The sequence below is a fragment of the Dermacentor silvarum genome, chromosome 4 (genome assembly GCF_013339745.2).
Source record: "Dermacentor silvarum isolate Dsil-2018 chromosome 4, BIME_Dsil_1.4, whole genome shotgun sequence".
In the NCBI taxonomy this organism is placed as follows: Eukaryota; Metazoa; Arthropoda; class Arachnida; order Ixodida; family Ixodidae; genus Dermacentor; species Dermacentor silvarum.
This window is the reverse complement of record NC_051157.2, coordinates 101,633,641-101,649,330: the sequence shown is the minus strand read 5'-3', so window position 1 is coordinate 101,649,330 and position 15,690 is coordinate 101,633,641. Positions and strand designations below refer to the sequence as shown.

The following is a 15,690-nucleotide window of genomic DNA, read 5'->3' as shown; positions in this document are numbered from 1 at the left end:
AGTGCGTAGGATGGATAACTGGCGGACCCTTCGAGTTACAGAATGGATATCAAGAGAAGGGAAGCGCAGTCGAGGACGACAGAAAACTAGGTGGGGTGATGAAGTTAGGAAATTTGCAGGCGCAAGTTGGAATCAGGTAGCATAAGACAAGGGTAATTGGAGATCGTAGGGAGAGGCCTTCGTCCTGCAGTGAACATAAATATAGGCTGATGATGATGATGACACGTGCCACATCTTGTTGCGAATATTTTCTCCGGAATGTTTTTGTCCTTAGGAAACCATCTCGCGCCTCAAATAGAAAATGACTGCCCTTTGTGTTATAGCGCATATTTTTTAACTTCTTTCTTGACATTCTTCATTGTCTTTTTGTTTCCGTTCTTTGCATCCAATCCACTGTCTATATATCTATCACTTTCTTTCTTGTGACTCCCAGTTTTCTATTTGAAGTTTGAATTATCCTGTACTTGGTTGCCAACTTTCTTGATCTCTGCCTCCATTCTGTGTCCACGCTTTTCAGATACAGATATTTGTGCACTTTAGCAGCCCATTTATTGTCATCCATGGTCCTGAGTCCTTCTTCAAAACTAATTTTGTTTTGTGCTTCTCTGACTTCAAGAGGCCCAACTCATGTCACCTTGCACTGCCTCACTTGTGGTTTTACCGTGGGCTCCCAAAGCCATCCGGCCTACTGATATCTAGTTGACTTCCAACCCCGACAAGATATCCGATTTTAAGCATAAAATGGCATTTGCGAATGTTAGCGCTGGCACCATTACTTCTTTCCAGATTCCACGCACCACATCATACTTATTCAGGCCCGCATTGCTCTGTGTTTCATTATTGCTTCATTCCGCTAACCCCTTCATTTTCAGATTATCTCGGTGGACGGTTGAGTAAGTCTTTCCTTCGTTTATGTGTACGCCGAGGCACTTATATCGCTTGACTATAGGTATGACTTGTTGAATTGACACCACGTAATTACTCGTCTCTTCATTGTAGATCATAATTCCTGCTTTCGCCGTGCTAAACTTAAGGCCTAGATTTGTTGCTGCGTTGCCACAGATATTCGCAAGTGTCTGTAAACCTCTTGTATTCTCCGCTAGTAGTACTATGTCGTCCGCATACATTAGTCCAGGGGCCTTCTGTTGCGCCATCTGTCCATTACGCATGTAGGATAAATCAAACCCTAATTCGCTGTTTTCCAGTCGTCTTTCTATGCCCTTAACATAATGCGTGAACAACAACGAGACAGAGGACATCCTTGCTTCAGTCCTTGTTGAATTCCCACCACCTCATTATGCTTTCTACCTTCCCATACAACTTGTACTCGATTTTCTCTGTATATCTCCCTCTTCAGCTCCACGAAATCGCCATCTAAGCCTTCGCACTTAAAAACATCCCATAACAATTCCCTGTCTACGTTGTCATAGGCTCCTTTATTATTAATAAATGCCCTCGGCTAAGAGCGCCACCTCGGGGCAGTTAGGCGCGTACGCCGAATTACACTTTTTAACGCGATAGCTTCAAGGGCCCCGTGTCGCAGAAAATCCAGCGTCAGCAACCGGCGTCGGCGAGCGATGCGGGTGGCGGAGAAAAGCATCTCCAACCACCCCAACCACCCCGACCGCGCAGGCCCTCCACGTGGTGCAAGGTTTCGGTGAACAAAAATTGAATTTCTCACAGTAAAATCAGTCAGAAAAATGGTGAACTACGACTTTACCATTCGGCGTCGGATTCGCCATCGGATTGTTCACCAATCGGCGTCGGATTATAATTTGAATGTACGAGAATACCTAATTCTGCTACGAGGAAACTCAAACAGAAACCTCTTTTCCAGCATTTCTACCAGACCTGCGCGCGTCGGGGCTATAGCAAAGAATTAATAAAATAATTAAAAAGGTGCTAGGGCCTTCACATTTTAATACAAAACCACTTATATTGCCCCTGGAAAAACGTCTTTCCAGCAATGTATTTCTGGTTAAGAAGTGAAGCCGACTTAAGGGGATCGGGATAATCTTGGTCTTTGTAAGCTGGCTTTCCCACTTTCAATGTTGCAGTGAAAGGAGCCTACTTGTCGTATGCGAACGATGCGATCCAAACGGGTCCCGATAACGCTATCGCGTTCTACTCTTAAAGGCGAAGCATAAGCGTCCTCCAATTTTTTTTAACTTTTATTGCGATAGCAATTATATGGACACTCGAAAGCAGATTTCTGCCGTCGTCGTTGCCGTCGCCGTCGCCGTGAGGTTCCGTATGACGTCAACGGCGATGAAATCGTCACCGCGCTCCGGACGCTGTATGTGCGAGTGAAAGGGCGCGAGGGACGCGCGCTTTCATGGGGAGCGAACGCACGTCGGAGAGCAAACGCGCGTTCGGCGCCGTGCTCCCTAAAGGGCTGCAGAATTAAGCGTCTCTTTCCTCCTTTCCATATATAGAGAGTAAACAACTTTTTCCGCCGCGCGAAAGGCTGTGAGGGGACGGGAGGGAGGGAGGGGAGGCGACGTTTAGCTGCGGCACCAAATGCGTATTTATGTAAAAACGCCACGCGCGTTCGGTGCGAACGCGGGCAAAACGCCGATGGCGTCGACAACAGTTCTGCGTGTTGCTGGTGCTGCTGCATACCCAAGTTTATACAGCTGATAAAACTACCATCCTTACTCCGTATAGCTCCCTACTAATTTGCTATCGCAATAGGTGCTTCGCCTTTCGGGTAACACTGCGACAATTTTTTTTTTTTTTTTTGCTCGGGAGCGCGTCGAATTGGACGGCCGGTGCAATACCTTCCAGCGCGCGCAATGTCGGAGGCCATGCTCAAATATATGCTTATGTCATATTCGTGTCAAGAGAGAGACAGTTTGGTATCTTGCAGGAAACCAGGCTATCCGCAAGGTTTGCTTGTTACTGCAGGCGCAGTTTCTTGGAGTGGGGTTGAAAAAAAAAGTCGTAGTTTCGCCCGAAAGGTGAAGCGTCAATTGCGATAGCAAATTAGTAGAGATCTATACGAAGTAGGGGTGGTAGTTTTATCGGCTGCATAATCTTGGACACATTCGCTTACTGACTGAATTAACAAGCATGGTGTCAGCGCGCACAAGCAAACATGAATAGATCGCACTCGATGACCGCAGACATCTGTCAAAATGCTGGCGTGAGCATGCGCGGCTGCAGCAGCGAGCGAAAATTCGTGCGGTCTATCGCTTCAACGGAAACTGAGCGGCGAAAGCACAGCGCATACAAAGGTAACAGCCGTGTGGAGATCGCTGTGGAAAGCGCGCGTCGCTCGCGCGCTTTCACTCGCACATACAGCATACGGCGCGCGGCGATGATTTTATTACCCTAGGACTTTGTACGGAACCTCACGGCGACGACGACGACGGTAGAAATCCGCTTGGAGTGTCCACATAATTGTTATAGTAATGAATGTATGGCAAGGAAGAAAAGCACGACACAAAAAACACACACGCAAGAAGGCCCCATGTGAAGGGTGAAGGGGAAGTGGGCGGGGAAGGGAGTAGGGCACATCAGCTAAAGGTACGCGTATAGTTTACAGTGCACCTGAGCGCTCTTAAAGAGCTGTGCTGCAGCAAAGTTTGCATTTCGTTTAAGCATCAATAACGCGACCTGTTTCATTTTGCCTTCGCTACCCAGATTGAGCTAACCTAATGAAATAATCTGCTCAACTTGCTGCTATAGTGGCAGGCTCTCACCAGTCGAACAACCTTAAACGGCGCACCAGAATAGGAAGTACCGCGAGCACTGATGCTCACGCTTGATTTTGAAGTTTTTTGAACCAAATTTCATTCGAATCCCATCGACGGTTACGTAACGAAGGAACTTCTACGATGCGGATGTACTTAATTCTGTAAGAAGTATAAGAGACTAAATCAGGAATCAGGTATATATATATATATATATATATATATGCAAAGACCTCCCCCCCCCCCGCCCATTTTTTTTCGTTAGGTTGGCATAAGCTACGGCGACCCACCTAGATAGCACAAGGCCTACGGACTCCAATCATGACGTCATGCTACCTGGCCCGACTGCCATAGAACCCAATGGGGATGCTCCTGCGTAAGCAACAGTAATTTTGACGTCACCGCTTTCGTCACGCCAGCCTCGGCAATGGCAATTTCGGGCCAGGTAGCATGACGTCATAGATTGGAGTGTGTAGGCCTGTGCTATCTAGGTGGTGTTGGCTACTGGCCTTTCACGAACAGTCAAGTAATTTTTTTTTAGCACCGGCATGGTTGACTTGCCTGCCAGTCGAAGACGAATAGGTATCCGAATGCGTTGACAGAGGGCTCTCCTGCGACAGCGATGAGCGCGCAGTGGCTGGTGTAAATGACCGGCGCGAACTTCACCACCTCTGAGCGGTCGGATCGCAGGAATACCGGGGAAGCGGCCAGGTCCGCCTCCTGTGTCAATGCATAGCAGAGTAAATGAATGCACCCATTGGCCAGCTGCTTGCACATTTCAGCGGGCATCTCAAAACAACAAAAGGTGATGGTTAATTAAGGGATATTATATTCATTCAGTCCGTTGAAAACCCCACCGGCACAAATAGCGAAAAGTGCATACAAAGTTACGTGAATTACTAGGGCGCGATTTTTTTTCGGCCGCAAATATTAAGTATGCACATGGTACTGATAGTGATGGTGACATACTATGTAAATATGTTATCAAACGATCCTTAACTTTTTTTCTATTTGCTTATTGTACTTGCGCAACAAAAAGTAACAAAGTGGTCCATAACGGCGTGTTTGCTGCGCACAAACTAGTGGACGAAAGCACGCGAAGGGTGACACGCAAGCGCAAACTTCCAACTGAATTTTGTTGGCGGGCTGCGTGAAGTTTATACAGAGATACGATGTAACGTACAACCACTTAGGATAATGCGGAGTGACAAGAAGAACCCGTAACACAAACATGTCGAGTGTATGTGATTAACACGTGCGGCCCGCACCTAAAAACCTGCATAAGTAAGCCCCACGCGGTGGGCCGACAGAAGCCCGTTATTGGCGTGGCCTCTCCTACAGATAATCTGGGCCCTTGTTCACAAAAATATTTTACGCTAGATTTGGTGAAAGCAAATTCCAGCCAATCCTGACGCTGAACATATTATTAGCGAAAAAAGCTAGTCAATGGTAAAAAACACTTGCGAACAAAACGTTGAGTGCATTCGGGCGCTGTCACTCTTCGTGTAAACCCTGTGGGCTCTTCACTGACACAGTGGACCCATGGGAGGCGATGCCTACGCCACAACAGGGCAGAGGCCTTGGTAATTGGAAAGAAGTATTGACGTAGCCGAAAAGCATGTCGGCCAGAGTCCAGTTGAATCGTTCAATTAAGCCACTGGTATGCGGATGATAGGTGATCATCAGATGATAAACGGTGTAACATTTACCTTAACGGTGTGACATTTCCGAAAGGAACGCTCAAGCTCTGTCACTCAGGAGTTCATGGGGCGCTCCATGACATAATAATCTGGTGCACCAGGAAGGTCTCAGCGCCATGGCCAGCGGTCGCCGGCAGGGCGGCTGTTCATGTACCGCGTGATGTGGTCGATGGCGAAAATTATACATTATTGGGCAACAGTGCAGGAAAGAAGAGTGTACAAGTCTGTACCGGTGCGATCAAAGAACTAGCCGGATAGGGCAGCGTCGGCAGCGGTCCGGAGACTAGCTGAGGAGGAATCTTGCAGCATTGGCGGGAACGAGCCAACGTACTTGCCCACTAAGGTGTACTGTACGTGTCACGCCAAATAAAATCTGAAGCGAAGCCGGGTGTGGTTCTGGAAGGTTTTTTTTTTTCAAAAATCGGCCTCCATTCCACCCTGTGAAAGCGGATGTACAGGGAAGCTGTTGACGATGTTAATTAAGCAAGCACCACCACTACAACCGACCTACGTCACGCGCGCACGCACGTTTGCGGATGTGGAGCAGTCATCCTCATTCTTCTAGTCCCTCTACCAAGCCCAAGTGCCTTATTGAACTAAATGAATGCTTAAAAGTAAATTGCGTCAGAAAAATGCGTAAAGTAAGACTTACACACAAGCTGCAGACATGATAGCATCGGACTGTTATTCCAATATACGAGAAAGCACACATATGTTGCGCGGAAAGTGAAAGACAAAGCCCCATTTCTAGCTGCCGTTTGAGGTCTTTCCGAGTGCTTTCCGCTAGGTGGCGGTGGTGTGCACACGCTGGTCACGCGCCCACGCACGTGTGCGGAAGTGCAGCATACATCCTCATTCTTGTAGGCCCTCCGCCTATTGCAAGTGCGTTATTGAACTAATTGTATTTCTCAAAGTAAAATGCGTGAGAAAATTTGTAAAGTGCGACCTGAACACAACCTGCAGACATGGTAGCAGCGGATTGTAATTAGAATATAGGAGAAAACATTATTCTGTTACACGGAAACTTAAACACAAAGCCCTCCATCTGCCATTTGTTCTTGGTAGAGCACATACCGAAAAAGCACCGCTGTAAAAACTTTTGAGGACGCTTAAGCTTCGCCTTTAAGAGTGCAACGCGATAGCATTCAAAGATCCCTGAATGCTTGTCAGGCCTCCCGGCAACTGCGGCTTTTTATTGCGATAGCAATTATATGAGCACTCAAAGCGGATTGCTGCCGTCGGCGTCGGCGTCGCCGTTAGGTTCCGTATGACGTCAACGGCGATGAAATCATCACCGCACGCCGTGTACTGTATGCGCGATAGCATTCAAAGATCCCTGAATGCTTGTCAGGCCTCCCGGCAACTGCGGCGTTTTATTGCGATAGCAATTATATGGAAACTCAAAGCGAATTGCTGCCATCGGCGTCGTCGTCGCCGTCGCCGTGACGTTCCGTATGACGTCAACGACGATGAAATCGTCACCGCAGGCCCTGTTCTGTATGCGCGAGTAAAAGCGCGCGAGGGACGCGTCCTTTCACGGGGAGCGAACGCAAGGCGGAGAGCAAACGCGCGTTCTGCGCCGTGCTCCCTGAAAGGCTGCAGAAATAACCGTGTCTGTCCTCCTTTACAATGTCCTATATATATATATATATATATATATATATATATATATATATATATATAGAGAGAGAGCAAACGCGACTTCTTCCGTCGCGCGAAACGTCGTGGGGGGACGGGAGCGAGGAAGGGGAGGCGATGTTTAGCTGCGGCACCAAATGGGTAATTATATAAAAATGGTGCGAGGCGCGAAGGTGTTAAAGACTTCCGACGCTGCTCGAAGACTTTCCCGTTCTGATCTCGTCGAAAACATCCGCCCCCCCCCCCCCCCCCCCCAGAGGCACCGGCAACAGCCACCAACGCCGCGCGCGTTCGGTGTGAACGCGCGCAAAACGCAGATGGCGTCGAAAACAGTTCTGCGCGTTGCTGGTGCTGCTGCATGTCCAAGTTTATGCAGCTGATAAAACTACTATTCTTACTCCATATAGCTCTCTACTAATTCGCTATCGCAATTGATGCTTCGCCTTTCGGGTGAAACTGCAACATTTTTTAACAGCGGAGCTGTTGTAAGTCGACCCTTTGCCATCTGTCTGTCCGGCGGTGTCACGCAGGTCACGTGACCAGGAGAGGATGAGAGCCACGCCGGGGTAGGAGGCATTTCACGTGACCAGCAGATGAGCAGAGGCGTGCTGGGGGAGAAGACGTTCAATCAGACGGTACGCTGGGGGAGCAGGCGACCAATGAGAGGCCGCGCTCGGCGCGAGGAGGAGAGGCGATGGGTATAAGAGAAGGTGTTATTGCGCGGCGCGCCCTTTCGGATAACGCGTTTCCCCTCGTTCGCGCCGAACGTGAGCGGTGTCCGTGACTGCAGCCGATTCCTCAGGCGGCAGCTCCGCAGCTTTCGACCAGAGAACTGGGGCCGTATTCTGTAACGCTTCGGTTTTCGAAGGATTCGGTTTGCGTGCAGCGATTGGTCGCCGCCTGGGTGACGCCATCGCCTCAGGGCGCGAACGCATTTTTTGCTGACGTCACGCACATGTCAATACCGAATTTGTCGTCTGCTACGAAGCGAAGCCGCGCGCGCTGCTTCGGTCTGATCCGAAGCGCGGTGTGCCGTGTGCAGAGCCTGTGCGTGCCGTGTGCACGGGCGAGATCGCGGCACTCGGAGCAAAATGACGGCGTGTGCGGTGCCTGTGGCGCCTGTTATCGTGCTTTTAGCGAGCCTCCGTGATAGACAGCGACAACCTCGACGTCGACAAGACGCCTTTGAGATGACAGATGAGGGATTCAGGCGACAATTCAGATTCTCAAAAGAGACAGCGCTCCGACTGTGCGAGGAACTTGAGTGTGTATTTTGGCCGCAACGCGAAGTTGGTGTACGACGTCTCACCTAGCGGCATAAATGGGTCAACCGAAGTAAACAAAATTCGTTAAGTCACTCACCGCCAGTACAACTCACACGCGTTTCATGATGAAAAACGTAAACCTCATCAATATCATGAACAAATTATTTTTATTTACCAAGAAGCGCTCGTAAATTGGTATATTTTTACTCAGTTTGTGACGTTCACTGCCACAAAAAGAAACCTTCGCGCCGATTGGTCTCTGTCCTTTCACTTGTTTTCATTACGTCAACGGACCGCCCCAATGTGACGCCACCGCCAAACCGAATCCTTCGAAAACCGAAGCGTTACAGAATACGGCCCCTGGACACTTGTCAAGTAGCGTCGCAAGTCACTGCCTCTTCTCGCCTCACAACGTTTCAGTATATATAACTTCCTGTTGTAGATCTGTGTTTACTTGTGTTTACGCAATTTCATCACATGCAACACATGCACATGTAACGCTCGGTGCAACTAACACAGCTTCGCTGTTCGACCATCTTCACGGAGCAGAAGGGGCGGTCATTTTTTTCTACACCTTCGGCTCTGCGCGCCGCTATCGTTTTACGCTGTCGTAGGGAGCGTCGTTGCATGTAGGCTTCCTACGCTGCCGAGGAGGCGAGCGCCATCTTGATGGTGTTTTTGCAAGTAACCTATCCGGGAGCGCCGCTGTATGAATGGTATAAATCCTGGAAAATGGCTTTGTGTTTAGTTTCCTCGTCGCAGAATTATGTTTTCTCGTATATTCAAATTACAATGCGACGCTCCCTTATCTGTAGATTGTGGTTAAGTTTTTTAACGATTTTCCTGACGGATTTTACGTTGGGAAATTCGATTAGTTCACCAGCGCCTTCACGCCGCGCGGAGGGCCTGCTTGGTCGGGTGGTTCGGGATGATTTTCTCAGCCGCGGACGCCGAGACCGACTTTGACGCCGGATTTTCTGTGGCACGGGGCCTTTACCGCTATCGTGCTAAAAAGCCGTCTGTTTACAGTGGGTCATCGCGGAAGGTAGATTTCTGCACGGAGTTATCGAGGTACGACAAGCGACATCGTGCTGCCATTGGACAAGTATTTCCGGTTACAGAGAAGTCAATGTGGAATAGTGAATTGAAAACACAGGTGGCGGGGAGGTGGATAAGGTGTAGAGGTCAATGGGGTCAGAATGTGCGAAAGAAAGCGGTAAGCTAGGCCTCCTGCACTGCTCCGAAGCAAGGTCGCATCCAGCCGAGGAGGAAAGCTCTAATGGTCGGCCGAATAAGCGGATTCCCACTCATACCCACTCACCAATATTTTCGTAGGATATGTACTCACTCACGCGCACTCACATCCGTCGGCACTCACTCACGGCACACACTCACGCGAGCCTACTCCTACTCACCAACACTCACTCCCGTTCACGGTCATGTCCTCTAAATATCAGCTTCACTGGCTCGCCGGCTTTCATTCCTGTCCGTACTAACCTCTAGTGAAACACGTTTGCATTCACTCCTCTTCATACAATCAGGTCCACTGACATTCTATCTAACGCTTTGTCTCACGCCTGTGAAATAAGTGGAGCGAGTGAGTCACTGTACTCAGTCAGTGAGTAGGTACGCCAGCCTACACAAATGGCAGACGCAGGTGGAACTGTCAGGTGACACGAACTAAAGCCTGGGGCTTTAACGCGGACAAATGAGAGAGCACTTGGTATCGCAGGGCCTGCTGCCACATGGGTAAACAACGCACAGACCGAAGTCTTGCAACCGGAGGGCCCAGCGAGCGAGTGGGAAATAGAGGTGTTTCAGCATCGACGGCCAACAAAATTCGCAGGGGTCTGTAACTTCATCGAACCTCATGGATGAGGTCTAAATTTGTTGGGCGCCCCTTATGATGGCCAAAGATTCATTCTCTGTGCCCCGGTTATTAATCCCGGCTTTCGTGAGAGTAGGGGTCGCGTATGCATCGAGGAGCACAGCTGCCGGCAACAGCAAAAAACTTTAATCTGGTTGCCACGAGGGAGACTCAACGTAGATTAGGGATTTAGTTACCTCTACATAGCGCAGAGAGAGTGGCACCGGTGGAGGCTCTTGTGCAAACGGCAGTGGTTTAGAAGTCTGCTTATCTGCCGAAGCTGTGGCGGTAAGGACAAGGACGGCTGCACAGGAAAGGACGGCAGAGACAGCCGGGACCTTACCGTCGGCAAACTCTTGCCTTGGATAGGAAGGGGTCAAGCTTTGGAGTAGTCATGATGCGCGAGAGGGCTTCATCTGATGCATTATAGGGCGACACGTGGGACGGACGGCGTGTCTGTGGAGCTTGTCAAAGCTTTCGCAAAGATTGATGACCACCACGACAGCGGCATGTTTATTTGATAGAAGCATATAAAACGCGCCATTGCCAATTCATTTCATAATGTGACCTACCTTATCTTCCTCCGCCATCGATGAATGACATGTCTAAAGACGCCAACAATGTCTCACGGGGTTGTTAGTGGTAGCTTCGCAGCCGTTGTTCTGCGCGAAGCTTCCGCATGGGGAGAGGGTCAATTGCTCCCGTGAAGGGATGCTTCACGTCTGTCTAGGTGCACAGATGTTATAGGTAAATTAGCGTACTCGTTCTGGATTATAAAAACACCCAGCACGCCTGTGCGATTTTGCATATTCCCAACCCCGATTATCGAGAGGAGACTCCCAGACAAAAAGGCTGTGGCGCCCGGCACTCACCGTTGTTATAACAACCGAGTGTCCTCCCGACAAATACGCGTTTTCAGTGACCTGCACCGGTCCCGTACTTGGTTATATAACTGTGCAGCAGTAGGTAGCACTAGAGCACTGCACGGGCCCGGCCCGGGCCCGTTTTTTATTATTTTATTTATTTTCCAATACTGCTAGCCCTTCCGGGCTGTTACAGGGTGGGAAGGGTACATTCAATCAATACAGCACAGTTCCAGCTCTTTTTCAAAAGTTTCTAATGAACAAGTATTGTCAAATACTTGTCGGTCAAGGTTATTCCATTCTATAATTGTTTTAGGCAGAAACGAATATTTGTAGACGTCAACTCTTGGCAGGTAGGGCATAACTGCAAATGGATGGTTAGTACGTGATGACCGTCTACCGGGCGGCCGCAAGTATAAGCAGGAATCCAAATTGAATGCACTGCGATAGAGCTGGTAAAAGTACTTGAGCCTAGCAATTTTTCTGCGAACAGCCAAAGTTGGCAGCTCTGCACGTGCAAGAAGTTCTGTTACGGACTGCGTTCTTTGGTAACAGGAAAATACAAACCTCACTGCCATTCTCTGAACACGCTCAAGCTTGTCAATGAAATATTTCTGATTTGGATCCCAAATTATACCTGCGTGTTCCAGAGTTGGTCATACTATTGATTTATGTGCTTTTAGTTTGACATCCGGTTGTGCATCTTTTAGTTTTCGCCGTAGGAATCCAAGTTTTCGTTGGGCTGTTCCACATATATTTTGAACATGATCACTCCAGTTCATGTCATGAGAAATCGTAATTCCTAAATATTTTAATTTATTGGAACTTTTTATTTCTATGTTATTAATTATGTACGGGAACACAAATGGCGTCCTCTACTTAGACACAATCATAGAAGTAGCCTTTTCATAATTGATTAGCAAGTTCCACTTTACACACCAGTCATATACAACTTTCAAAGAGTGATTCAACACGACCTGGTCTTGCAGGCTTTTCATGCGACAAAATAACACAATATCATCCGCACACAATCGAACTTCGACGAGAGGATGTATGTCGTTCGCGATATTATTGATATATAATAAAAACAATATAGGACCCAGAACGGACAATTGCGGAACCCCGGATGAAACTGATGCAGTCGAAGAGCATTGTTCGTCTATTACCACAAACTATTCTCTGTTAGTTAAATAAGCCTTGATCCAATTGATAATTTGTTCATCAATACCAAAGTCGTGCAGTTTGTGTAAAAGCTCCACATGACACACTCTGGCGAAATCCTTGGACAGATCTATAGTAATAACATCAATTTGTTCTCTCGAGTTTAAGGCTGTAGCAAAAGCATGAGTAATTTCGAAAAGTTGTGTTGTTGTCGAGAGACGGCTACGGAAGCCATGCTGCTTGCCGTAAGAAAGTTGATGACTTTCAATGTATTCTCCAACATATTTAGATATTATATGCTATAATATTTTACATGCAGTACATGTGATAGATATAAGACGATAATTGGAAATGTCCAATTTATCACCAGTTTTAAAGACGGGCGCAACTCTTGCTAACAGCCAGTCACTCGGAACAGTGCTCTCACGTGACGACGCTATGAATATCTTCTCTAAAAAATCGGAAACCCACTCACAGTAAAGCCTCAAAAACTCATTAGGTATCTTATCAGGACCAGGCGACTTCTTAGGATCCAGTTTTAAGTGTACTGAAATTACACCTTCTCGCGATATGACAATGCCATTACATTGCTGCCTGTCTGACGCTTCCATTGAGGGTTCGCCTTGTTTTGAACTAAATACCGACACAAAGAAACTATTAAATGCTTCAGCGATTGATGTCGGTTCACAGCATAAAGCACCGTTTATTAGCACTCCGTTTATTATTAGATTAGAGCCGGAGAGATACCTCCAAAACTTTTGGGGAGCGCTCCTCATATACTGTGTCAGTGTTGTAGATAGGAAATGCGTTTTGGCCTCCTTCAGCTCTTTTCGCACTTGCGCACTGAGAGTATACAAACGGTGTCATGTTTGGGTTTGTTTTTACGAGCACGTTGAAGACGTCGTTTTAAATGGATGATATTTCGAGTAATCCACGGATTTTCTTTTCGAGACCGCTTTTTTTTTTTTTGAGTGGCACAAATTGCATTCAAACAATTTCTCACAGTTGAGACGAAATATTGCCACAGGTTCTCAACGCTATCACCTTGTGGCATTGTATCAAAGGCAGATTCTAAGTAGTCAATAACTGAAGTGTCATCAGCTGCGTTAAAATTATAAATGTCTACCACCTTCTGTTTTGAGGCGCACTTCTTATTAACATTAATAGTAGCAAGTACACTGTTATGGTCCGAAATTCCCTCGTGAATACCTATTTTATAAACAAAAGCTTCTCCAGAAAGAAATATTGAATCCAACAGCGAATTACAGTTCCTTGAGTTAGAGTGGGTTTCTTGACCGTCTGAATGAGACCATACTTCGTCATAATCTCTAACATCGAGTCAGCATGAGACCTTTCCATAGAGCCGGGAAGTCGCGCGTCCCAATCTACACCGGGCAAACTAAAGTCACCTATAAGTATAATTCTGCTTCTACTGTTCGTTAGAGTACTTAACTGTTCATCAATCTTTTGGAGGTAGTCGACAGGGCTTGCTGGAGGTCTATAAATGACCCCAATTACTAATGTCATATCGGTCATAACTAGTTTACACCATACGCTTTCGTGATCACTAATAAAGGGGAAGGGTTTATATTGCAATGTGTTCCGATGAATAATGCCACACCTCCTCCTCTGTTTGTCCTGTCCCTGCGGAGCACATTATATGAGCTAGGAAACACTTCTTCACTCTGAATATCTTTATGCAGCCACGTCTCTGTCACGGCAACAACATGAGGATTGTGTAGTATCGTTAAGCATTCGAGGCGGTCAGCTTTATTTACAATACTTCGCGCATTTACGCTTAGCATTCTTAGTTCATGCTTTTTCTTCTGTCATTTATGAACACTGGATGTGTTCGCATGGGTAGCTGGCAACTTTACACGAGAGTTAGTTAGCAGGTCCCAGATATAGGCAGTACTGTTGATGATCAGTTTATCAGTGCACGAGCTTAACTTTTGCTCCGTTATACTTATCAGCCCGAGCTGATTCCCAAAGAAGTTTTCCTTTTGTGCAGTGTTGCCTGTGAATAATCGTCGGAACCACTTACGCCGCTGCCTTTCAGTTTGCTGCAATTCTTAAAAATGGCTACTTTCTCATTGAAATCATACAGCCTGATAATACCCGACCTGTTCCGCCCAACCAGTCCTTTGCCCAAGTCTGTGTAATCTTTCCACTGACGTCACAGAGACGCCCAGCTGTTGGGCTGCCCGCCCGAGCCCGACCAAAAGTTTTATGGCCAGACCAGGGCCCGTCCTGGGCCCAGAAACAATCTACGTAACCCGCCCGGCCAGGCCCGCCACCCCTTTACCTTAGGCCCAAGCCCGGCCCGAGCCCGGCCCGAACCCGGCCCGAACCCGGCCCGAGACCGAGAAATACTATCGAGCGGCATTAAAAAAAAATAAATGAAGAGAATAAAAGGAATTTATGCTTAAGGCATAAATACATGTCATATGCAATTATGAACACCATTTGAGTGGTCTGAACTCAAATACCAGTGCTCGAAGTAGTACGAATGACCCTGCCGAGCAGTATCGCCAGCAGTTTCTAACGGCGCGACCTTAATGCGGCCCAATCCACTTCTATCACAGCGCCACTACAGTATTTTTCCACGTCGGGTGCCTCACTGCAAAGCATGCGCCGCCGCAGCCGCTCGTCCCACCCAACCGTATTTCTAGCCGAAGCGACAGCCACGACCGTTCGTGAGCGCAGCGCATGGATGGAGTACATGGAGAAAGAAAACTTCTCGTTCCTCCATGGTGCAGCGTAATGCGCTGCTGCTAGGCGGCCGGTTGAGAACATCGCGTGCAATCATGGATGGACGCAGTGCCATATTTCAGCCGCGTGACGAATTATCATATTTTACCAGTCATCGTTTTACTAATTCGCCTTTGAAGGATCAGCAAGTCGCGAACGCGCTTACACCGCGCTGAAAGCATTAATAGATTGATTTAGGTAAGGAATACAATGGCATCCTTTGGGTTGAGGCGACTTCGGTCTTTCTAGACTTTTACATTCTCTTCAAACAACGGAAAATACGACGGAAGAATAAAAATTAGGTACACAGGAGTAGCACTGCTAGCTTCCAGCTGCGCCGGAGCTTCTTCTTCTTTCTGGGGTTTTACGTGCCAAAACCAGTTCTGATTATGAGGCACGCCGTAGTGAAGGGCTCCGGATTAATTGCTGCGCCGGAGCAACAGGTTTTTCAGAGTCGAGACGCACGAGGATAACTCGCCTGCACGTTACATGCACACCACCAGAAACTCCGAGCCTGGCCCGGGCCCGGGTCAAAAAGCACATGCCATGCCCGAGCCCGGCCCGAGCCTATGAAAAAACTGCCCTACCTGGCCCGGCCCGTGGTCTTTCGGGTAAGTCCCAGCCCGTGCAGTGCTCTAGGTAGCACAAGTACACTAAATTGTGACCGAATCAACCAACAAAGCCGCCCTAATAAACCTAATCAAGTTTTATGTTGCTTAGATTGGGGCATTCGCACGCATTTCAGAGTTG

General features: G+C 47.9%; 1 protein-coding gene across 1 annotated transcript in view; it reads right to left on the bottom strand.

Annotated features, from left to right (window-relative positions):
• LOC125944995 (probable glutamate receptor) overlaps positions 1-15,690 on the bottom strand; it is a 46,190-nt gene that overhangs the window by 17,498 nt on the left and 13,002 nt on the right. The window contains exon 4 of the mRNA XM_049666507.1: positions 4,257-4,415. Within this exon, the coding sequence (XP_049522464.1) occupies positions 4,257-4,415 (159 nt within the window). The remainder of the gene's footprint in view (positions 1-4,256; positions 4,416-15,690) is intronic.